The 25,790-nt window shown below is 41.0% G+C and overlaps 1 protein-coding gene across 4 annotated transcripts in view; it reads left to right on the forward strand.

Annotated features, from left to right (window-relative positions):
- Positions 1 to 21,971, forward strand: part of Tgs1 (trimethylguanosine synthase 1) — a 33,102-nt gene extending 11,131 nt beyond the window's left edge. Inside the window, exons 6-13 of one of the 4 annotated variants that reach the window (XM_087548646.1) lie at positions 496 to 582; positions 2,724 to 2,898; positions 4,667 to 4,967; positions 7,412 to 7,567; positions 9,798 to 9,941; positions 12,592 to 12,808; positions 13,672 to 13,750; positions 20,240 to 21,961. In XM_087548646.1, coding sequence (XP_087404772.1) covers positions 496 to 582; positions 2,724 to 2,898; positions 4,667 to 4,967; positions 7,412 to 7,567; positions 9,798 to 9,941; positions 12,592 to 12,808; positions 13,672 to 13,750; positions 20,240 to 20,371 — 1,291 coding nt within the window. In that variant the 3' untranslated portion in view covers positions 20,372 to 21,961. 4 annotated transcript variants of the gene reach the window in all.
- The last annotated feature ends 3,819 nt before the right edge of the window (positions 21,972 to 25,790 follow it).

The following is a 25,790-nucleotide window of genomic DNA, read 5'->3' on the forward strand; positions in this document are numbered from 1 at the left end:
TCAGCGAGATGACATAGATAAATATTTACACCATCTTCAGGGACAGAGGTAGAATACTTGAAGGTTTAAGATTGGGGGGCTACAGAGATGGCTCAGGAGTTAAGAACACTGTTTTTTTCCCAGAGGGGCTGTTAGGTACCAAAAACCCATGTCACACAGCACATAATAGCTTGTAACTCCAGCCCCAGAGGATCTGAGGTCCTCGCCCTGGCCTCCACTGCCACGCCTGAATTCACACACTCATACACATAGATAGAGACACACATACATGCATTTCAAGTTAAAATCTTTAAATAAAAGAATATGAATGCTCGTTGGTTTCAAACACTACTGAGTACATTAAGTTATCCAAAAATACCGATTAAAGTACTTTTTCTCCGTACTTTCTGGTTTTGTGTGATACTGTTCATGCTGAAAGTCGTGGCTTATTACTGTTTCCTTCTTTTGCCTTTTTTTATCTTGTTTTTATTTTTGTTTTTGTTTTTCTTCTTTTAGCCATGAGTTGGACATTGATGAAAACCCAGATTCGGAAGTTGATGACAATGGTTTCCATCTAGGATTCAAGCATGGCTCAGGACAAAAGTAATTATTCATAAGGGCTATTACCTTCTTGAAATCCTAATAACTTCAACCGCCTAAAATCTTTTTGGAATTCAAGTAGATAGTATATAATACTGGATTTGATGCCATTGCAAATAATACGATGAAGACACCAGCTTCTCTTGTCAGTAGGACTGAACGGTAGAAGTTGCATTATGTACTCGATGTATTCTCTGTATTAATTCAGTTGCACTTAGTAGCAGCCCAGTGTTATCCCAGTCTATTATATAGATGCAGCAGCGTAGGTCACATGCAGTTTGACCTAATCCAGATCACATTTCACAAAAAGAGGGTTTCGTTTAAGCTCACCTTCAAGTGATGGTCCCCACCTGGCATCTCAGGGTGCTACCCTTTGTTCTTCTCAAAACTGGGAAACAGGCCTTGGAGCAAAGATGTTGTGAAAATTCAAATGTTTCACAGCTAGGTACATAGGTGACTCCTTTGTTTCTAAGTCACTAGTATAGCATGCATAGGTCACAGCTTGCTTTCTTCAGCAGTTTGCCATATGTTCCCTTTCTTGTGTTTACCTGCTCCTTTCAGTGAAAGTTGGTGTTAGATCTCCATCCTCGTTAACAATGTCCAGATTGTTCCTAAGCTCTAAGCATGGTGTCTGTTGGATGCATCCCCTTTGTTCTTTCCTCCTTGATGGGGTGGGTAGTCAGTATATCTTATAGAGATAGAGCAAAAAAACGATCAACCATTTGCCTTTTAAATGGCCTTTGGGGGTTTTTTTGGGGTTTGTTTGTTTGTTTGTTTGTTTTTCTGTATTTTGCTATTGCACATAAAGCTGCTCTGAACATTGTGTGTAGAAACCTAAGTATTCTCTGGAATTAAATGCCCAAAGGTTAAGAAAAATATGAATGAGTAGATATTTATGTAAGAAATTTATGCAGGAAAAGAAAATGAGAACTGCCTCACTAGTTCAAAGGTGCATGCCCATACCTCAGAGCCAATACTGACTTCACAGTCACATGCTCAGATACCTGAAGTCAGGGATAGTTTATGTAGTTACTTTAGGCTAAAGCATAGAGTTTAACGGTATATATAAAAGCTGTTTATATCGTTGGCAGCACTGATTTTATGTAAACTATTGTTTGACTCTTGGTAGTATACACTCATGGAGGTAAATTTCATTGTTTGGAATTTTAACTTTTGTCTTTTCTATTTAGAAATAGGATTGTACTTAAAGAGAAAGTATTTTATTATTAATATTACCATTAGTATGAAGGTAACATGAGTCAAAGAGGACTTTTGGGGGCTTGGAAACTTTATAGCAGACAGAAACTCAGGAGATTAGATCAAATTTGCTTTAAACTAGGCATTTGGCAACCATTCTTAGCATTAATTTGATGATGGCCCTATATAAGGTTTTGTCATCACTCTGAGAAAAATTACCCCAACAAGGAAGTATGCTTCTGTTTCGGTTTTACTAGCCTTCTTCATAGCAATCAGCTACATAATTTCTACTTTCTAATCTACATTAGAATTGCATTTTAGTTGTGATGTCATACTTGTAATGCTAGCATTCAAGAATCTGAGGCAGGAGAATGAAGGATTTAAGGCAAACCTGGGCTATATGATATAAGCCTAACTCAAACAGGAAAAAAATAACCCATGTTAGACTTATCATCAGTGTTTCACATTTGGTTTGGGGTTTTGTTTTTTGTTTGTTTGTTTGTTTGTTTTTGGTTTTTTTTTTTTGGAGGGAGTGGTGTTTGTTTTTGTTTGTTGTTTTTTTTTTGGTTTTTTTTTTTTTACTTTGGGGGGGTGTTGGTTTTGGGGGGCTTGGGCTTTATTTTGGGACAGGATTTTCCTGTGTAGTCTGAAATTCTCTCTGTAGACCAGGCTGGCCTGGGACTCGGAGATTTGCCTTCACATTTGCTTTTAAATTGTCATAAAGACAAACCATAAGCTCTTCTGTAGGTCGTTATGTGATTTCATCATTTTGAAAGTTTATTAGGATTAAATGATAGCTATAACTAGCAAATACTAGTAAAAAGTGTTATTTGGGGACTTGGGGGGTTGTTGGGTTTTGAGGTTTTTGTTGTTTTCATTTTTTTGGTTTCCTTTTCCCCTATACACGAAAATTTTTAGCATGAATCATTTCTTCTGGTCTGATTTAGATATGGTGGAATTCCAAATTTCAGTCGTCGACAGGTCAGGTATCTAGAGAAGAATGTGAAATACAAGTCAAAGTACCTGGACATGCGCAAGCGGATGACTGTGAAGAACAAGCACATCGTCTTCTCCGAGGAGTCAGGGAAACCCTTTATCAGGAAGAGTAAAGTACGGAGTAAGGTGCGCACAGCTGGATGAGAAAGAATCGGGGTTTAGAACTTGGCTCTTTAAAGTTGTGTTTAAATGGGAAGTTCCACCCTTCAAGATTGAAGGCTATGTCAAATGATTTTCCACTAGCTTTACGAAGGTATATATTGTGTAAACTAGGTTTGAGGAACAGGGAAGGAAATTAAGGTAATATGGAAAAGGGATGTTTGAAAACTAAAAAGCTGGAGCATCTAAGAAGATAAGTCAGTTAGATTGATTTGCCCATGTAGTACAGATAAGGACGGGGGAATTTTCATACCTTTTTCACACAAAGTAGGATCCCAGGATAGATTCTGCTGAGGTTTTAACCACAAGCCTGAATTCTGAGCTCATCCAAAGACTGATCACAAGACTGAAGTAATAGGCTTGACCCAAGAATGTAAAATACAAGCCTAGTTTACAGATTCACACTATAACATGACCTCTCTTGGTCTTTGCAATCAAGAACCAGAAACAAATGTATTAGAATTTCATGTGATGGGTGAGTTATCCTTCTACTAGGGATGGGGCATTTCTCATGATCAGAGCCTTCTTATCATTGCTGTTGCAACCAGCTCCCTTTAAAGACAGGGAGCACAATCTCAGGCTTCTGAAAGATTTTGTTGTATCTTCGAATGCTTTGACTTCAGCCTTCTGGCTAAGCATGCTTTACAAATAAATAGTTTATTTTTCTTGTGTGTGTGTGTGTGTGTGTGTGTGTTTCAGATTGGTCAAGGTTGGTGATTTTTTTTTTAAAGATTTTATTTATTATATATGAGTGCACTGTAGCTGTCTTCAGACACACCAAAAGAGGGCATCAGATCTCATTATAGATGGCTGTGAGCCATCATGTGGTTGCTGGGATTTGAACTCAGGACCTCTGGAAGAGCATTCAGTGCTCTTAAGCACTGAGCCATCTCTCCAGCCCGGTTGCTGATATTTTAATGAATATTTTAGTGACCCTTTTTATACCTGAAATAAACTACCTGGTGTCAGTCTCTTAAGATTTTGTAATGTGTTGGGTTGGGAGTAATAATTCCCATATATTTCACCTATAGATGAATATAGAAACAGCTGCATATAATGACTGCTATGACCTTAGTTCTCTTGGGTATGGAGAGGTGGCACTTTCTCCTCAGTATGAGGTTTTGTTTATCATTTATCTGCCTTTCTCTGAAAGTTATTCATTCTTAAGATCATAAAGACCCGATATAGAGAAGGTTCATTGTATAGCAAATTCAAGGAAGTAACTCATCCAGCTTTTGACTGCCATTACATTTTAACATTTTAGCAAGTAAACTGATTTGGTTAGGACTTAATTCTGTCAGCTCTGCTATTTGTACTTATTCTTTCTGAGATAGCTCTAACTTGGCTTGAGTTTTGCTTTTAGATTTACTTATGTTTACAAGTAGTGTGTGTGTGTGTGTGTGTGTGTGTGTGTGTGTGTGTGTGTGTGTGTGTGTGTGTGTGTATGCGTATGCATGTTTATGCGTGTGTAAGCCTGATACCTGTGTAGACTAGAAGACATCAGATCTTCAAGACAAGTCAGCATTCAGTTGATGCCATGTAACTTCTTTTAAAAGACTTCTTAATTAGGTCATAGGATGCTCCCCTAAATTCCAGATAGCCCAGAATTACTTCTAGCTTGTTTGATACATTTAATTATGATGGCTTGTTAACCAAGTTACAAATAGTAAAAGGTGAGAAAATTCTGTTTTCTTTATAGTTAATTGATGTTTGTTATGGTATCTTAAAATTTCAGGTGGAAAAATTCCTAAAATGGGTTAATGAGCCTGTAGATGAGGAGATATCACAGGAGCCTCTCTCTCACAACAAAATGCAAGACACTTGCACAAGCAGTGACTCTGAGGAACAAGACATGTCCATGGAGAAAACTGATGGTCTGATGGAGACCAGAGATCCAGAACCTGAAAACTGTCAGACCATCTCTTCAGCCAGTGAACTTGAAGCAGAAAAGAGTGAAGGGGGCTCCTTAGTAACAGCTGTTCCAGAGAACTGTTCAACTGAAGGAGTAGCAAACTCTCCCTGTGCAGAAGCAGAAGGTAAAGTAGATGTGCCTCACCTGTGTGTCCTTGGCTCGCACTCGGATTGCACGCCTGCCTCAGGGTAGTGAGAATGAGCTGAGGGCTGTGATTCGGCACTGTGACTGCTCTTTCCTTTTCCTTACTCGGGCTGGATCAAGTTAAGACAAGCATTATCTGTGTGGACTGTGATCTCGGTTACCACTCTGTCCCTGCCGACAGTGGCTTGTCACTCTTGACATTAGTGAAGCGTACATTTTCTTTTTGATAGGTTTTTGTAATAGTTTGAAGGGTTTTGATGGAATATTGACAAAATACATTTACAGTAGTTGGTGCTAATAAATATGAAAACTAACATTTTTAGTGGCCAAATTTCTTAGTAAAGATGAAAGCATTCGCGGGAACGTTGCAGGTAAAGACTTTTACTTACTTCACTTTGTGCACTGCCTCACGTTTGTCCTTCTGAAGCAACCATGTCTATTGTGGTCCTCCTTTCCTTTTACAGTTAATAAGAGGATCCAAGTCCTTCAGTTATGGTTACTGTTGCATTGATGATACACCATAATTAAAAAGTAAATTGGGGAGGAAAGGGTTTATTTATTTGCCTTACATATCCTGAATCAGTCCTGTGAGGGAAGCCAAGGCAGCAACTGAAATTGCAGGACCAAGGAAGAAGGATGCCAAGGCCTGAAGGAGTGTTACTGATGGCACAGCTTGCTTTCTTATAGCATCCAGAACCACCAACCCAGGGTGACAACACCCACCATGGGGTGGGTTCTCCCACATCAATCAGTTCCTAAGAAACTAACCTACATACAGACTTGCCTGCAGCCCCATCTTATGCAGGCAGTTTTTCAGGTGACATTCCCTCCTCAGAGGTGACACCAGCTTGTATCGAGTTGACATAAAACTATCCAGCATGCTTGGTTTAGTTGACACCTTTCCTTTGGGTAGGCACACATGTACCTAAGTCTCCTGTCACCTATCTCCTGCCTTGTTACACTGTAGACTTCAAGTGTTCTATGGTCTTTCATTGCCAGTGTTAGAAGAGCTGACATTCATGTGCTGCTTGGGCGCTGAGGTGGGTGACAGCAGTACTTTTCCCTCAACACTTTTGGCTATTTGCAATGACCTGATAGTCCTAACCTTAGAACATCTGAATGTGAGAGGGTTTTATTCTCTGTCTACTGCAATCTTGTTTGTACTCTGGCAACTCTCTTCATCTACAAGCAGTGCTGCATAGATGCTTCTAATCTTCCGGAGACTTGAACCTGATAATCAATTAATAATGTGTTTTTCTAAATGTTGACTCACCATACTTCTGAGACACCTTGTGTTATATGGCCAGGGCTAAAGCTTAATGGGCCTTGGAAAGATGTTGTCTTAAAATGAAATGTGACCCTGCTAACACACCTTCAACCTCAGCTTCTCAGGAGTCTAAAAGCAGGAGGACCACAAGTTCAACACTAGCCTGGACAAATTAAATTACCCAACCCTGTCAATGGATGGATGCTTGCATGCATATGTTTGCCTACCGCCGGGCACTAAGTTCAATTCCAGGAATGTAATAACAAAAAAAGTAAAGAAAAACATTTACATTTCTGTAATTCACCCACTAAAACAATGTGGCTGTCGACAATTTTTAGACCTGTATTAGTGCTTTTGGTATACAGGTTGGATATCCTGTGTCTGATACAGTGGGGACCAGATGTGTTGTAGGATTCTGGTTTTGGAAGATTTCAGATGTTTAGTCCTTACCTCCCATCACGGCTGTAAATGAAATTAGTAAAGTACTGTGCATTCCTCATCTGTTCCTTTTTGGTTCTTTTTTTTTTTTTTTTCTTTTTTTTTTTCGGAGCTGGGGACGGAACCCAGGGCCTTGCGCTTCCTAGGCAAGCGCTCTACCACTGAGCTAAATCCCCAACCCTCATCTGTTCCTTTTGTAGGAGTAAAATTAAAGCTTACAGGTCTGGAGAGAAGGCTCCAGTAAGATGGCTGCTTGTCCAGAGGAATGGGTTCAATCAGCACCCACCTGGCAGCCTGTAACTGTCTGTAACTCCCGTTTGGGGGTTCCAATGCTGTCCCACAGATATACATACAGGCAAATCACCAGTGCACATAAATAAAAAGAAATCATGAGAGAGAGAGGGCAGGGAGAGGGAGGCAGGGAGGGAGGGAAAGGGAGAGGAATGAAAAGAAAAAAGAAATTAGCCAATAAATGCCAGGGCCAGTGTGGCGGCAGAGATCAGTGTCCACACAGGCAGTTTTCTCAAGCCAATAAATGGCAGTCGGGCTGTAATCTGAAGCAGTAGTGCTCTGTCTTGCTCTGATTCTCTGTATGTGTCACTGCACGTGTGGTCTGCTACAGTCCAAGATGTGATTATTTGACATAGCTGCTGTTTACGAGTTCCCTAGTTCCATTCTCTTTTCATGGTCAGCAGCTGTATTACATTCTATTTTAGTAGAAATAAAGAAGAAAAAGAAGAAGAAGAAGAAGAACAAGAACAAAAAGATAAATGGCCTACCACCTGAAATAGCTTCTGTTCCGGAGCTGGCAAAATACTGGGCCCAGAGATACAGGCTTTTCTCTCGCTTTGATGATGGGATCAAATTGGACAAAGGTAAATAAAATATAGATGTATTGTTTAGCTTTATTTAGAAGCCACTGTAGATTTACAGAAAAATTGTAAAAATTTTCATACCATTTTTACCTGGATTCAGCTATTTCCAACATTTATAATTTGATTCTGTGTGTGTTGTCTTTTTCTGATCCAGTCACATAGATCATGCCACTCCCAGTTATTTAGTATGTATTTTCTAAGAAAAATGGTTTTTGCTGTAATAATAAATAATAATAATAACAACAACAATGGTAATAGCAATAAGACCTGGGACCAGTCCCTTGTATGGGAAGGTTAACCAATGATAGTAAATTATCTCTGTAACTCATGTTTTCATAAAGTAGTGTGATGTGCGTTTAGCTGTCGTGTTTTCTTAGCTTCCTGTAATCTGTAGTAGCTCCCCGGACTCTCATACCCAAGGCTTCTCTTGAGCCAGGCAGGTACTTTACCACAGAGTTACCCCTGCAGCATGATGTTGACTTCTTTCGAGGAATGATGGTTCATTGCCTGTGGAGTATCACTCAGTTGTGCACATATGACCATCTGTGTTTTAATTTCAGATTTAACTTGTATTTGTAGCAACTTATGCAGGGTAACAGAAGTATGGACATCATTAAAAAGAGCAACTGATGAAGATATACCTAATACAGAAACTTATAATTAATTAGCAGTGAAAACTTGAATTCTTCATTGAATTTTCCTTCTCTGATTTGCTTGCTTATTTGTTTAATGTATAATTATTGCTCTGTTTTCATGCATAAGAGAAAATCATATTTCATTACACTGAGGTTAAGGAAAGGGGATTTCTGAGAATTGATCCTCAGACCTCTGGAAGAGCAGCCAGTGAGCCGTGGCTTCAGGTCCGTGTCCTTCCCTACCTCCATGATCTTAAAAGACAATTTAGTCTCAGAGACTGACACTGGTTTTTATATTGAGAGGTCTTGATCTATTGAGGAGTTAAGTGATTCTATGCCACCTGTGTAATTTGTAAAAGAGTGAGTGCTATAGAAAGTACATGGGAATTTATTAGGAGAACGACTGGGGAAAATAGAAAACGTTCACTGGAGGTACTGAAGAGCCATTTAAAGGTTTAGTAGGTAGTGAGAACAGAAACACTTGCCCATCATTTTTCTTTTCCCAAAGAAAGTTCCTTCTGAGAAATGCAGGTTCTTTCTGATAGAAAGGGAGGGTAGTATTTTCTTCCCTCCAGCTAAGTGTAACTTCATTTCTGAACATGGCAAGGGTTCTGCTATTCCTTCTATGCTGAAGCAGCCTCCTAACCACTGGCTACTGCTCTTTGCTTTCTCTGACATTTAAAAACATGGAAATGTGGCACACACACCATAGACAGACATACATGAGGGCAAAGCACTCACAAGTAATAATAATGTAGCGAAGACTCTTCCACCTACGTCCTAGTTAATAACAACTCAGAGGCTTATTCCTTATTTCTAAAGGCTTAGGCCTAAAGCTAGGCTTCGCCCTGGACTAGCACATAACTCAGCTAACTCGTTTACACCAATCTGTGTCTGCCGCATGGCTCGTATGTTACCCCAAGTCCTGCAGGTGGCAAAACCGTTTCCCAGGGTTCCTCTGAGATGTCTCCCTTTCCAATCCTGCCTCAGCCTATTGGCCATCAGTTTTATTGAAAGGTGATGCTTATACACAGTACACTAGAGATCAGCCCTACGTGAAATATTTTTTGAAAATGTAAATGTTCATAAAGTGTCAATAAAAACTGAATCATCGCCTGTCCATTATAAATAAAATAGTTGAGAAAGTCACTGTAGTATGGGAGGCAGTTAGCCATTTAGAACTTGCCGATTCCCATAGCTGATGAGCAGTAGTTAATGCCGCAACCAGAAAAATCGCAGTTCTGATCGATTACCAGAGAAATGTGGAAGATAGCATACAGACGCATCGGGAATTAGTAGGGCCTTTCTCTAAAGCCAGGCAATGTGTATTCTTAAGTGCGCATGTGTGGGGATGCCTCTGAAATGGAGGAGAGAAGAGGGAGTAGATCCCATAGAGCTCAAGTGAGAGGTGATCGTGACCCAGTGTGGACATGGAGCCAACTGGTCCCTTACAGGAACAGTCCAAGCTTATGACTGAGCTAATCACTAAGCCATCGCTCTGGCTTGTCTTTTTTTTAAACTTGTGCAATATGTTTTTCTTTTCATGCTTGGGTTCTTGGAATTGCACATTTTACCAAGCTGTTCTCCCTTTGCAGAAGGCTGGTTTTCAGTCACTCCTGAGAAGATTGCTGAGCACATAGCTGGCCGCGTCAGTCAGTCTTTCAACTGTGACATCATAGTAGATGCTTTCTGTGGGGTTGGAGGAAATACCATTCAGTTTGCCTTGACAGGAAAAAGAGGTAATGTAGTCATTTATGACAGAAAAAAGTGTCATTTCCAACTTGTGCAGAGAATACGTTTACCTTTGTTCATATCTTTGAGGATGAAATTTAATATGTAGTTGATAATTTTATACCAGATATTTAAAGCTATAGCTTGCAGTGTTTAGTAATCTTGCATATGTTTAGCAAATACTTCATATGTATCTATTTAGTCAACAGTCATAAATTATGTCTTTTACTAACTTAATTTCACAGCTAAACGGAGGCATAAAAAGATGAAGTAATTGCACAGGATCATACAGATGCACCTACTAATCCCTGGAGCCAAGATTCTAGAAGCCTATAAAAACAATCATACATGATGCTTCTTAGAACCCAAGAGTAACAGATAGGGAGAAGAAGCTTTATCTCCGACTCAGTAGCTTTATGACATTTGACATAACTTTGAAGAACACATTGAATTCATATAGTCGTAGGATGCTTTACAGCTGAAAAACACCAAAGCTCTAAAACTTTTGACTGTTTGGACCAGTGAGGTGATGCAGTGAGCAAGGGCTTTTGCCATTACACAGATAGATAGATAGATAGATAGATAGATAGATAGATAGATAGATAGATAGATAGATAGATAGATGATAGATAGGTAGATAGATGATAGATAGGTAGATAGATGATAGGTAGGTAGGTAGGTAGGTAGGTAGATAGATAGATAGATAGATAGATAGATAGATAGATAGATAGATGATAGATAAATAGATGATAGGTAGGTAGGTAGATAGATGATAGATAGGTTGATAGATAGGTAGACAGATAGATGATAGATAGGTAGATGATAGATTGATAGGTAGGTAGATAGATAGATGATTGATAGATACATAGGTAGATAGATTGATAGATAGATGATAGATAGATGATAGGTTGATAGATAGGTAGGTAGATAGATGATAGATAGATAGGTAGATAGATTGATAGATGATAGATAGATGATAGGTAGATAGATAGATAGATAGATAGATAGATAGATAGATAGATAGATAGATAGATAGATAGATAGGTAGGTAGATAGGTAGGTAGATAGAGTGATAGATTGATAGGTAGGTAGATAGGTAGGTAGGTAGATAGATTGATAGATAGGTAGATAGGTAGATAAATGCTATTTAAATTAGTGGAGGGCTGGAGAGTTGGCTCAGCCATTAAAGGCTAAGCTCACAACTAAAAGTGAAAATCAATGGATGCTCTCAAGGAATATAGTGATACATACAAGTACTTGGGGAGACAAGGAGGAAGGTTGCAAACTTGAGACTGAAATGAACTACAAAGACACCATAACCTCCCCCCAAAAAATGTTTATAACTGCCTAGGACTGAAGGTTTAGCCTAGTAGAGCCTTTACCTGCAGTGTACTAGGTTTGTGACTCATGTCTGTGATATACCAGAGCTTGAGATACTGAAGATACCCAGGTCATAGTCTAAAGATACTCCACTATCTTATTAGACCTACCAGTGAATGGTGACTTTCACTTAGTGGATTTCAGCAGAACCGCATTAATTTATACGAACTTTTAGAAGTTAATCGAGAAAGCAAAATATGAATCTGGAAAGTTTATAGAAGTCAGAGAATGATGGACTGAATGTGCCTAATGATTTCAAGACCGGAGCAGATGAGCTGTGACCTTGATTCTACTCCTTTTGTGTTCCAGGCATACGTGACACTTGCCAAGTTTATGTCCTCTCAGAGTGACCTAAATAAAAGCACTTCTTAGTTTACCAGATCAATAATTATTTTCTTGTCTTCCACTAATTCAGTGTTTCACAATTCTTTTTTTTTCAAATAAGCCACATACATACATACATACATATATACATATATGTACATGTATCTATATGTATGTATGTATTGCCTGAAAATATTTTTCTCAGAAGTTATCAAACTCATCCCTTTCTGGCATTTTGTCATAAGACAGTGGTTAAACTATCTGTACCCTGATAAAGCAAGGCTGGAAATTCTCTGTAAATATGAAAGAACCTGAGTATCTAGGATTAGCCTAGATTTCTTCATTGGGAAAGTTTGTTGCAGGGTTTATGGAGCTTAGCACGCATTTGGTAAAGAAGACATATGATGTGTCCTAAAGGCAGGCTAGTTCCATAGTGTCAGCTCCCTCTGTAGCAGCGGTTCTCAACCTGTGATATCCTGCAAATCACATATTTACAGTATAATCCATGACAGTACAAAATTACAGTTATGAAATAGCAACAAGATGCTATGGTTGGGCCCACCCCACAAGCGGAACTGTTTTAAAGGATTGCTGCATGGGGAAGGCTGAGAACACTGCTCCGTGAGGAGAAGAGAAGCAAGTAGCTATCACTGGCTCTCCCTAGCGCTGTGATGACAGCCTTTCCCTGACACAATGGGGGAGTAGGAGCATTAACCCACTTTAAGGAGATTGGTCTTCTCTGAAGGCCAGCATTTAGCTTTACATCAAGTTGTAGCATTTATAAGTGTTTACTGCTCCAACTGAACATAGCTGCTTCCACTCCTCCCCTCAAAGGCCATTTACAAGTTTTAACTAAAATTGTATTTGTGTGTAGCTATGTGTCTCTTAAGTCTTTTTTTTTTTTTAGGTGTTTTATTCAGAAAACCATCTCATTGTCATCTTTTTCTATTTTAGTGATTGCCATTGATATCGACCCTGTTAAAATTGATCTTGCTCGGAATAATGCTGAAGTTTATGGGGTAGCAGATAAAATAGAGTTTATCTGCGGAGATTTCCTGCTCTTGGCTCCATGTTTAAAGGCTGACGTTGTGTTCCTGAGTCCACCGTGGGGGGGCCCAGATTATGCCACTGCGGAGACCTTTGACATTAGGACCATGATGTCTCCTGATGGATATCCTTTGGAAGTCCTAATAGTATATAAATGCTTGCAGAGAGGAAAGGGCAGGTGTGTGCGTGCGTGTGTGCGCGTGTGTGTGCGTGTGTGCACGCGTGTGTGTGTGTGTGTGCGCGTGTGTGCGCGCACGTGCACACGCACACATGCACATGGGTGGGTGTGGATGTGTGTGTGTATATAAGTTCAAAATAGAGAAAAAGTATGTTCATCACATTTGATAAATTCCATTGTATTTTACACAAAAAAACATGCACAACCTTCCAGCTGGCTCAACTCTTAAGACACTGCATAAACCTGGCAACCTGAAATTGAGTCCCAGAGCCCACATAAAGATGCAAGAAGAGAATTTCCTCTGCTATACCCAGGAACTACATGTGTATACACTGTAATAATAATAACGAAAGCTTTACAAACAACTGTCAGAATTGTGTGTTGGGTGGTCTATCTATAGATGTATTGAGACCATTGTCACTATTAAATTTTGCTGTTATAAAGCAAGAGAGCAGCCCTAGCTCCTGGGGAATGGAGGAGAGAGTGGTTTCCCAAGGTTTTGTGAATGGGTTGGCAGGGTGGCTGCTGATTCATGATAGACGCTGCACAGCCAAGTGCCCAGAGCCGCCTTGAGGATCAGTAGGTGGACTTGTTATCTGGAGTTAGAAGCCTCAAGTCTGGGCAGTGTTGTTCAACTCACAGGGCCTTCTGCTAAAGCAGCTTCATCACTTAACCTGTCAGGATCACGTATCTGTCTCTTTGGATTTCATATGTACCTTTTCATCGCTTACAAATGTACTTGGTTAGTGACAGGTAATAAACATCTCTTCACTCAGAAATGTAACTTCTTATCCTTAACTGTTCTTCACCTTTGAAATTTTCAGGCTTTCCCAGAAGATCACTAATAATATTGTTTATTTTCTTCCAAGAAATGCTGATGTTGACCAGGTAAGCATTACTGAGGAAATTCTGTACACTTCTACTTAGCTGTTAGAAAAAAATAGACAGGAAAGTATACAGGGCAATTGAAATTCCTTACCAGAGGACCTGCTGTGAGAAGCCCCTAACTGGTGTTGTACATCCCTCCCCGACCACAGCTCCTGAGAAGGAGACGCAGATGATATCACTTGGGTTTTATGAAGATGGATTGACTAGTGATGTGTTATAGATGCTGCATGGCATCTGTCCAAGGCCCGCCTTTCTGTACTTTCTGTACTGGAAAATAGTAGTCCAGCTAAAGAAACCAGATCTTAGGAAGGTGTAGTGGTTCATAATTCCAGCACTGGAGCAAAAACAGGAGTAACAAGGAGAAAGCAAGTGGAAAGAAACAAGTGGGCTTTAACTTGCCCAGGAACAGTTTCTCTGTCCTTTATTGAAGCACCTGACTACCTCATCTTGTCCACTGTATGCTTCTAGTGTATTAGACTTTACTTTTTCCTTTTAAAGTTAAGTGTATGTATTTTACCTGTGTCTTTTCTGTCTTATCTAAGAGTCTCATAGTTTTGGTTGAATAGATTTCTCTAACCACTAATCCACTAAACCTTAGGGATAATGCTGACCTAAGAAAAATTCTCTGGTTTATTTTCTGGGATGAGACCCAAACAGAGTTGTTTTAGCTTTCCAAGTAGTTACAGTGTGCTCCATAGTTGACAGTCTCTGGGTTATAAAAAGAGCACGTGAAAAGCTGAGTACTTAGACTGAATTAGAGGAAATTTAAATTCTGTTTGCCTTCTGTCATGTATTAATAATCCACTTAGCCAAGTGTTAAGCCTCCCAAGATAGCATATGTGGATGTCACTCGAGTTCTTTGGGGCTGCGAGTGTCTTATGTCAGCCTCCACATTGAACCCATTGTCTGTTACTTGTGTAACTGCTTTCTAGACTTGGGCACCCACGGTTCTCCAAAACTATCTCCTAAGAGGCCGTATGATCCAGTAGACTGTCCTGGTCCTTAATAGTACATTTAGACAAACTCATTTGGGTATTTCGTAGCAATGGGGAAACACACACCAACACACACCTACCTACACCCTCTCTCCCCATGTAGGGTTTCTCCATGTCTTGGCTGTTGACCAGGCTAGCCTTGAACTCAGAGATCCACCTGCCTCTGCTTCCCAGAGTTTATATTTAAGGCATGTGCCAACACTGCCTGACGAGAAACCACATTTTAGTATGAAAAATTCAGTGATTAAATTTCTTTTGACACAAAGAAAAATTAGCTTGCGTTTTACTTTTGTTTTTGTCCTTAAAACCTGCCAGCATTAGACTTGTAGAAGCTGGGGATGTGGTTCATTTGTTAAACAAAGGAAGACACCTACTGTCAACCTCTGGCCTCTGTGGCATGTGTGCACATTTTCATTCACTCGTGTCCCACTTGTATGTGAGTACCCATAGGAACACCATTCACAAGCACACAGTATTGGACTTCCTGGGTCCTTTGTGCTTCTGCCTCTAGAGGGAGTAGTAACACTAGAAAATGATAAAGGAAATTGCTTGGTATGAAGTATAGATGAAATAAACTGCAGTAGGAAGTTACTTTTTTGTTTTTAAACAGAAAATATGTCTGTGTGATGTTTTCACAATGAAAAGAGATTGAGTAATAAAAGCTTGAAAGAGTGAAGAGCTGATTATGAGCCTACAGTCTAAATCAAGGCTGCATTTTTCCATAAATGTTTCTGCAGCCAACATCAATGCCATTTCAAAGCGGTCATGCTATGTCCTACTCACTGTCAAACTGAGTATAGTATGTCTTAGAAATTGTTCATGTAGGAGATGTCACCCACTGATTTTGTAACCAGGGAAGTATTTTTCTGGCTTTGCTCTTTTCTTGACCTCTCATCCCCGTTTTCTTTTGGAGTTATCCTAGAACATTTACCCTTTGCTATTCAAACACGCACTGTAAAACCACAGCTAATTTGTTCAAAACATCTTTTTGTGGGAGGCTCTGTGGAAATAGGTGTCTGTCAAAACCACACAAACCCAAGGACCTGGGTCTGATGCAAAGAATCCACAGTTGAATTGACTTGCCGCTGCTGCTGCTGCTGCTGCTGCTGCTGCTGCTGCTGCTGCTGCTGCTGCTGCTGCTGCTGCTGCTGGTGCCTGTCCGTGCTGCTTTCCTTCATTTCTCTCCCCTAGCAGTCTAGAGTTGGGCAGCACTAGTTCTGGAGTCACCCTACTTTGCAAACATGAATCTTCTTTTAAGGAGGGAGCCTATACAGTATAGAGGGATGCCTCTCAATATCTTAGTCCTCCCACAGGAGCTGCATGCAGTGGCTTCAGATACTGCTTGTATTTGAAATCCTTGTGCATGGGCTCCCTTAACATGAAGAGGTTTGTTTTTGACCAGGCATGAGACAATGAGAGCAGGCCTCCCAGCCCCTGAGGTGTAGTAACTCCTCTTCCTTGTTTGCTTTCAAAACCATACAAAACATGTAACTAGACTCTTCGGTTCAGATTAAGCACTTTGATCACATTTATGCCGGTGCACATAGCAGGGTGACACTGAGCAGCAGCCCTGCATTGTGTTAAAGTAAACATGGGACTGGAGAGGGGGCCCACCAACCAAGAGAACTGGCTGCTCTTTAGGGGCTGGGCTTCAAATCCCAGCACCCACATGCTCACAGCTGGATATAACACCCTCTTCTGGCCTCTGCAGGCACTGCATATATGTGGTACACAGACATTCATGGAGAATACTCATCCATACTCATAAAAATAAAATGAACCTGTAGCCCTCCACCAGACAGTACCTGACCCTTCTCAAGTGTAACTCCAGCCTCCATAACTTTTTTAGATGTATATCTTGATAAACCCTATTTTATTTCAAGCATCTATATTCTCTTTGGCTTTTAAAGTTCCTTCTGTAGGAGCCTGAAAGTATAGCTAAGTGGTAGATTTTATTAATATATATAAGGCCCTGGGTTCAATGCACAGTATCAACTAAATTCTATTCCATAGGGAATGGGCGGCTGCTAACTACTGAGCTAGATCTTCAGGCCCTATAGCTTATCTTCATTGGTTTATAGGTAGGAAGGTAGATAGATAATGGATAGGGATGTTATTTAAAAAATTCCTAAGTATATCTGAGTATATGGAATGTAGATAGGGGTGACACATGGAGGTCAGAAGAGGGCATCAGATCCCTTAGAACTGGGGTTACAGATGTGAGCCATCCAACATAGATGCTGGAAATCAACTCAAGATCAATCAGCAAGTGCCCTTAACCTCTGAGCCATTTTCTTCAGCCATTTTAAAAACTTGCTATGCAGAATCTAGTACTGAGTAACTAAAACTATTAACCAATAAAAATGCCTCTTAAATGATACTGTCAAGTGGTAATTATTTACCTAATTTAGTTCATTAGCATTTTTTCTTTTTTTTTTCTTTTTTTTTTTTTTTTTTCAGAGCTGGGAACCGAACCCAGGGCCTTGCACTTGCTAGGCAAGCGCTCTACCACTGAGCTAAATCCCCAACCCCTCATTAGCATTTTTTGAAGTGAAAAATTAGAGCTTTACTAGTTTCTAAATGTTAGAATTAATGAAAGATCATATCAAAATATTCAAATTTAAACTAATAGTAGAAATATAATTTAACACTATATTCATGTGGTGAGCGTAGTAAAGTCGTTCGAGCAGGTGGAAGACCCAGAAACATAAAGAGAGCTGAAGGTGGGGCTGGTGTGTGGACGGACTGTCGACCCGAGACTGTTGGACTTGAGAATAACCAGCCTTACAACTCGGCATATAGACGTTCACTCTACCTTCTGAAATAACTGCCACATCGAAGACCACACAGGATGGCAGCTGGGCGGATAGTGCTCCTGGGTTCTTGAGAAGAGTTCAGTGCCTATTTTATTGGATTATTCCAACACTGTGAAGTGTGCATGTGAGGTTTTCAGCCTAATATGCTGAGGAAGTTTAGTGATTTGCCCAGCCATTCTGCTAGCACCTTAGCAACTTGGTGCATCCCGTGGGTGGAATAATCACTGCTGAGAAGACAAAGTTCACCAAGTACCTCAGAGCTTGGTTACCAGGAAACAAAGTTCACCAAGTACCTCAGAGCTTGGTCACCAGGAAACAAAGTTCACCAAGTACCTCAGAGCTTGGTCACCAGGAAACAAAGTTCACCAAGTACCTCAGAGCTTGGTTACCAGGAAACAAAGTTCACCAAGTACCTCAGAGCTTGGTCACCAGGAAACAAAGTTCACCAAGTACCTCAGAGCTTGGTCACCAGGAAACAAAGTTCACCAAGTACCTCAGAGCTTGGTCACCAGGAAACAAAGTTCACCAAGTACCTCAGAGCTTGGTCACCAGGAAACAAAGTTCACCAAGTACCTCAGAGCTTGGTCACCATGAAATTAGGGGTGATGATTAGAAACTGAAGTGACAGGTGAGCAAAAGAAATTCTGTGAAAGAATGTCTGTGGTTTTCAGGATATCTCAGCAGGTACAGGTATATCCTGCCCAGTTCAGCAACCTGAGTCTTGAACATGGAAGAAGCAGAGATGAGACTTACCCAAGTGGTCCTTTGTTTGTTTCCTGATGCAAACACACAAGAGTCTTTGTTCGACTGGGCCAAAGACCTTCCTGATGTAACAGGATAGGAGAGCCGCCCCATGTTGTCTGCTCGACTACTGTACATATACCACAGCCAATGTGCCCACACACTATTAGTTGATGTACTTTAAATTGGAATACCTGTATATCGGTTCTGGTCCTTTCTGTTTGGTTTTAAAAAAGAAAAAATGGAGTGCTACGAATTGGGACCAAGTAGAGGACACTGTTGCTGGAGCTTACCTGCCATTGTTTTCTCTTGTGCTTCTGGTTGCTAGATCCCTGGTGTCTAGATCAACTATTCTTACGCAGATAGAGAAGTGTGGCTACTTGATAATCTTTATTAGCCCTCTTATCTATGAATTTGAATTCCTCAAGCCTTTGTCTTGTGAATTTTCTGATAGAGAATTAAAGCAGTGTTGTGCATCACTGTACTGTAAATGTGTCCTTGTTCCAGAAAGACACTAAAACTGAAGGGGATTCCTGATAGTTGGGTCTATGATGCTTTGTTAAGTTGTTAAACTAAGAGCAGCCTTTGTTTGTCTGGGATCAGATTATGGTAACTAGTAAGGGACCAAGCTGGAGAGCTGGTTACCAGTCACTTAGAAAACAAAGATTTGTTTAAATGTAGATTAAGTTTTATTCCTATTTATCATGTGCAGGAAAATGGAGCTGGTTAAGTTTGAATATGGCCTAGTTATCCACGGATAAAATGTTTTCATCTTTGACTCCCTTCTACCACTTTGACTCCTGCCTGAGCCTGTCCACTTTATCCCCCATTTCCTGAATCTTACCAATCTGGTAATCTAATCTCTGATAAATAAGATTGTTTAGAGGGTCAATAAATCTCTTTAAATGTTGGCTGCTGGATGAAAGTGAGCTTAACCTGTATAAGAACTTAAGGTTCTTATTTGCTGGTTTGAAATGTCACAAAGACTAGTGCAAGTGTTGTCAAAGCAAAAGGCTCCTTAGCAGCGAATTAGTCCTATTGCCCAGTTATTTGATTGGCATTTTTGTTTTAGCTCCTTGAGTCACTTGCTATATTTTGTAGAGCTTCAAATCACTGATACAGACACACACATAAATATATTTAAAATTCAAAATGACACAAAAGAACAATGGGTCGAGGAAGTAATTAAAGATAGAGACCACAAAAGAGATAATTAGAAAAGTGTCACCTCTACGCAACACCAAGTAAACATCATTGAGCAATTGAGAGACTAGAGTGAAAATGATAGCATGAACTGAGAGTTGTTAGACGTAGGTGAGAGGATTCAGCATGTGAAGGTGCCTGCCCCAAGCCTGATGACCTAAGTTCAATTCCTGGGAACCACATAGTGGAAGAAGGGGAGAGCTGGCCTCCATTTACAAAGAAAACAACTAAGTAATAATAATTTTTTTTAAAAAATGAGCTTCTTAGGAAAGTACATTCTTAAATGTCTGTCCTAAATAGACATTGCAGTTTCCATCCATTTTTTCTTCCTCCAGATCTTTCGTTTGGACCATTGGAGAGGTGGCATCTTTAGAATGACATAGCATAGTGATATGACTCATGTCTAAAGAATCCAAAAGAAGTGTTTCTACTAAAAAATACATAACGTTGCCGGTAGCAGTGAACAAGATGCTTCTTTATATGAAGGACTTACATTAAAAGTCTTCCTCTTACTGATGGTATAGACTGTGTTTTGAAAGTCATGTTTCTGCTGAGCATGTAGTGGATACGTTTAACTTTAGGAGGCAGAGGCAGGATATAAGTGAGGACAACCTGGTGTATATAGGGAATTGGCCAGCCAAAGCTATTTAACGAGAGCATGCCAAAAGAAGAAAATCAGTCAGTCAGTCAGTCAGTCCTGCTCCTGTACATGACTTCTGTGTTTTTCCTGGCAGGTGGCATCATTGGCTGGGCCTGGAGGACAAGTAGAAATAGAACAGAACTTTCTTAACAACAAGTTAAAGACAATCACTGCATATTTTGGTGACCTGATCAGAAGACCAGCACTTCGAAGTGCTGAGGCGTGATGCTGTAAAGCACAGAGATCATGAGGAGAGAGGATGGATGTATGAACTGACAGACGGCCTTCGAGTGGGAGACACGAGGAAGATCTTCCTAAGCTCCTTGATACTGTGTGTGCATGTGATGAAAAGCTGAGCTTTAAAGAATGCTAATGAAGTGGTTTGAGATCTTGGTAATGTTAACTGATCTGTGTTCTGTACTTTAAAACAGCATCAGGACAAGGTGATGGTGGGGGCCTGCATCCCAGCCCTTGAAAAAGATCATGAGTTCAAGGCCATGCTGTGCTGCATAACAATTCAAGGCTGGCCTGGGCTACATGCTGTCTTGCCTCAGAATAAACATCATAAAGAGTCTAGGCATATCCCTGTGCTTACATTAAGTGCATATGTGGTTGTGGGTGTTTTCATTCTTTAACTGTTTTAGTTTATCATCTTTGTGTCTGTGTAAATAATAATTGATTTTTTCAAATGCAAAGAAAAACAAAGCAGTTCTACCTACACATTTAACCCCTATTGAAATAATGTTACCAATTTAATGCTAAAACAAGAAAAGTAAAGTTCCCACCACCTTTTACTCAACTATCTAAAGCTAATCACAGTTAACAATGCTATCCTTTTTAATTTTTTATTATTTTTATTTTGTCTGTATGTGCATGCATGTGTGTGTGTGTAGAGGTCAGAGGACAATTTGTGGGGTTCCCTTCTCTACTTACACCATGTGGGTTCCTGGGAATCAAGTTAAGGTCATCGGGCTTTATAACCTGAGCCATCCCATTGGTCCCCTGTTAATTCTTCTGGAGAAAAGATTGCATTATAGCAGTATGCTCTGGTGCACTTTCCCATGATGCACTCGCTGTTCATTCATTGCTGTTCGTAATGGATAGTATATAAAATAAATGCTTTTGTGAGAGAAATGTATGTGAGAAAGTGTGTGTGTGTGTGTGTGTGTGTGTACACGTATGTACGTACGTGTGTACGTAGGTGTGTACGTAGGTGTGTTCGTGCACTGTACCCACTATGCCCACAGAGTCCAGGGAAGAGTGTTGGATTCCTTGGAGCTGGAGTTACAGGTGGCTGTGAGCTGCCAAGTGTAGGCACTGAGAAATGCACTTGGGTCTTCTGGAAGCAGAAGTAAGTTCTCTCTCCAGCCCAAGATGCTTTTTTTAATCAGTATTTTTACATTTCTGTTTTGGTATGGTTTGTTTTTTCAGATAATCTCACATAACCCACACTGGCCTCAACCTTTGTGTGACTGAGAGACTGAGCTCCTAGGCCCTTCTGGCTCCAGCACTGCACCTGGCTTGTCAGTGTCTGGAAGGCCATTTCAGTTCATACATGTCAATCTACCTCGTGTTCTAAACGGCAGTCTTGTATTTTATCACATGTGCATATAAACTAGTTCCCTACTGAGGCACACAGGCTGTTTATATGGTTTTATCATTACCGATTGTTCCATACTGTCTTTCCTTACAATATTTGCTGTTGAACAAATATTTGTTGGTAAGTTTCTAGCAGTTGGACTGCTAGGCTTTTGTACATTTCAGTCTTGATAAAAAGACCAAATTGCTTCAATAAAGTTGAACTTGCTTTTAGTCATATTTATCTCAAACTTTATTTCTTTGCTTTAAGTAGAATTTCTTTTTAAAGCTTTGTGTGTATGTGGGAGTGCTGCCTATACAGATGTCCTCAGGCGCCAGAAGAGGGGTCAGATCTGCAGTTACAAGTGGTTATGAGTCCCTAAAATATGTGGCTTCTTAACTCTCCAGCACTCATCTATCTACTTAGTCATCGTGAAGTCGGTATGAAATCATGGAATATACAAGGTAATATTTTTGAAGGTTTGTTAAGATTGCAGTGTATAGTATGCCGCCATGTGACCCAGTAAGGCAGAAATATCAGGTTAAGGTCAACAGACTGCCTTCCAAAGACAGAAACAGAGAAGTCATTCAGAAAGGCACAGCAAGAGTGTGAGGCAGATGGAAATTGTTGAAAACCAGAACAGTGAACCAAAATGACGAAAGCCCAGTTAGATACAGTTGCAGCCACAGAATATTATAAGAAGAGTTTCCCAGGACTGAGAACATGGCTCGGGGTGGTTAAGAGTGAGTACTGCTATGCAGGGGGCCTCAGTTCACTCTCCAGCACTCAGGTCAGGAAGCCCACACAGAGCTTCACTCTGATGCCATCTGGAGAGGAAACTGATTGAACATGGGACAGTCAACCTAGCATATCTGGAGTCAGCTGTTTGCCATCTTCGGATGAGAGACAGCGCAGGGATGGACTCACGCAGAGGAAGAGCTGAGAGGTAGCCCCAGCAGGACATGGAAGTAGGCCTCAGACCTCATCAGATAATAAAAGATAGCAAAGAGGTCAGTAGCCCTGGCTGTGCTGCCTAGTTTTATGTCAGTTAACACAAGCTCGCATCACTGCAACCGACAAAATGCCTCATAGAACAGGCTGCAGGCAGGCCTGTGAGATGTTAATTAGTGATCGATGTGAGAGGACCCAGCCCATTGTAGCTGAGGCCATCCCGGGCCTGGTGGTCAAAGTAAGATGAACAAGTAAGCAGGACTCCTCCGTGGCTTCTGCATCGCCTGCCTGGGTTCCTCCTGCAACACTGGCATTTCTGTTCTGACTTCCTTCCATGCTGGTGTGCAATGTGGCAGGATGAGCCAAGTAAACTCTTCTTCCCAGTTTGTTCTTGGTCACAGCGTATCATAGCAATAGTAAACCTAACTAGGATACTGGGACAGAAGACTGCGGTAGACCAGTTTCTAGAGCAAGCTACCTGCCATGAGGCTCAGTGCTAACTAAGTTTAGTCCCCGTGGAAGACTTGACATCAGAGCTCCCTTACCAGCAGGGTGATGAACACTTGGCAGGTTTGGGAAGTATAAAAACACCCCTGCCTGTACAGATCTCTGATGTGCTGGCTTCCCCCACTCCCAGTGCTTAGAACCAGTCCCCAGCCGGAGCATTACCCCCTCCAACACAGTTACCTGGGGAGTCTGGGAAGAGTACAAAAGACCCTCTCCTGACCAGACTGCAGAGCTGTGTGGCCCCAGTAGGTAAAGAGAAGGTGTAGAAACAAGGCTTGTTCCAGCAGGCATCAGCCCCCTGGCAAAACGGACTTAGCCATGGTATAAGTCAGAGGAGTTCAACTGACCTTTCACCCAACCCATATGGATACCTGATAGTCTCCAGTTATCAAAGACCAAGGGAAGGAGCCACTCTAACATTTAATATTTTCACCCTTATATTTCTCTGGTTGGTTGGTTGGTTGGTTGGTTGGTTGGTTGGTTGGTTGGTTGGTAGGTTGGTGTTTTCTTTTTATTATGCTTTAAGAAGTATTTTTACTCTTTTGGTTGTTGAGGTGTTTTTGTTTCATGTGGGTGGGTGTTTTCCTTAGGTGTGTACATGTGTTGTACCAGGTACCTGTCAAGGCTAGAAGAGGGCATCAGATTCCCTAGAACTGGACTTACAGACACTTGAGGGCCATATGGGTGCTGGGAATCAAATCCTCTGTGAGAGAAGTCAGTGTTGGTGACCACAGAGCCATCTCTCCAGTGCCATATGTGAATGTGTGTTCTTAAAACTATTGAGTTCCATTTTTACTCTCCATGCTATCGATCTAGTTTTGTTTATTCATACTTTTCATTATTAGGTAATCTTTACTTTTACTATCTTTATTTTTAAAAAAGCTTTATGCTTTCAGATTCCTTTTTTACATTTATGAATTTCCTTATTAGAAAATATCAAGTGTGTTTCTATATCTTGTGTAGTTTGATACAGTCACTGTTAGACTAGTTTTCTCGATGGCTGGTACCAGAGACTAGGTAGGAGAAGGAGCTGAGAGGAAGACAAGGCCCAGGGCCGGTAGCTCCTGTGTATGCATACCCTAAGCTCAGCTCCCTAGCACTCATGTTAAAGCCAACATAGCCACAGGTGCCTGTAACCCCAGTTATTTCCCTAGAGAGAAAAGCTGATCTTGGGAGCTCACAGCCGCCAGAGCTGGAGCTTCAGAATCAGACACTCATCTCAAGATAATAAAGAGGATGCCTTCGTGGCCTCCACATGGACGCCTCTGCACTTGGGTACTCATGGACACATAGCCCCATGAACACTAAACCTCAAAGAGACTCCCTTCAAAGAACTGGGAGGAGGCAGGGTCTCCCATCTCTGAAAGATGTCTCTGTAAGAGGCATTTAGAACCCCAAACAACACAATCAGGACGAACTTCTCCATGGTGACACAATCAAGATGTCAAAACCGCAGCGCCCGAAGAGATGGTTCACAGTTAAGAAAGCCGTGGCTGTGCTTGCAAAGGACCCGAGTTTGGTTTCCAACAGCCATGTCCAGTGGCTCACAACCTTGTGACTCCAGCTCCAGGAGACTTGACAGTCTTCTGGCCTCAAGCACCCTCTCATACATTTTTTTTTTTAAGATATTTTCTAAAAACACAAACTAAAATGGCCTGGTATGATGGCCTACACCTTTAATCCCGCCTTGGTAGGCAGGTGGCTCTCTGCGATTAAGGCCACCCTGGTCTACAAAGCCAGTTTATTTCACCTTACAACTCCCAGGTCACAGTAACACACACACACACACACACACACACACACACACACACACACACACACACACACACACACACACGAAATGATCTAAAGGGAGGTGGAGGCGAGAACAAACAAAGGTAATATATGATATGTCACGAAGGCATCAGAAAGGACTGTTTGTGGGGGGACCAACCTGAGCAACAGGGCCCCCCAGTGGGGAAGTAAATAACAGCAAATATGCTATGTGGTAGATAATAATGCTAAACAAAGTGTCACAATAAAGCCCAACTGTTTGATAATTTTAAAAGATTATACTCAGTGAAGAAGGCTCAGTGTTTACGGCTCCCGCAGAAGAACCATATGGTGACTCATAACTGTCTGTGACTCTAGTTCCATAGTTTCAAAGCTCTCCTTTGTCCTCCATGGACGCACACACACCCATGGTGCACATATGCACATGCGTGCAAAACACTCAGATGATAAAATATGTCTTAAAGCATCTCTAAAGGGTATGGTAGTAAAAGCAAGAAATGCGTTCACATTTATTAAGTCGGAGATTGCCGGCGGGTCTCCGTAACCTCTGTAAGGTTTTCCTTCTGACTGGGATCGACTTAGGGGAAATGAACCTAGTGGGGAGATTTTGAGTGGTTCTGGAAGGCCAGGAACATGGCTATTTGAGCAGTGCACATTCAGTCACACTGTGCTTACATTCACTGCAGCCCCGGCCTGTGTCCTGAGACGAAAACAACAAAACCGTGATGCTGTCGCATCACAAAGCAGCACTCTGGAGACTGTTTTGAAAGTGTCGCCACTGCGCTCAGTTGCCTTGGCACACAAGCCGTCGAACTGCTCATTAATGAGCAAATGT

The sequence above is a fragment of the Rattus norvegicus genome, chromosome 5 (assembly GCF_021556685.1).
Source record: "Rattus norvegicus strain SHRSP/BbbUtx chromosome 5, alternate assembly SHRSP_T2T, whole genome shotgun sequence".
In the NCBI taxonomy this organism is placed as follows: domain Eukaryota; kingdom Metazoa; phylum Chordata; class Mammalia; order Rodentia; family Muridae; genus Rattus; species Rattus norvegicus.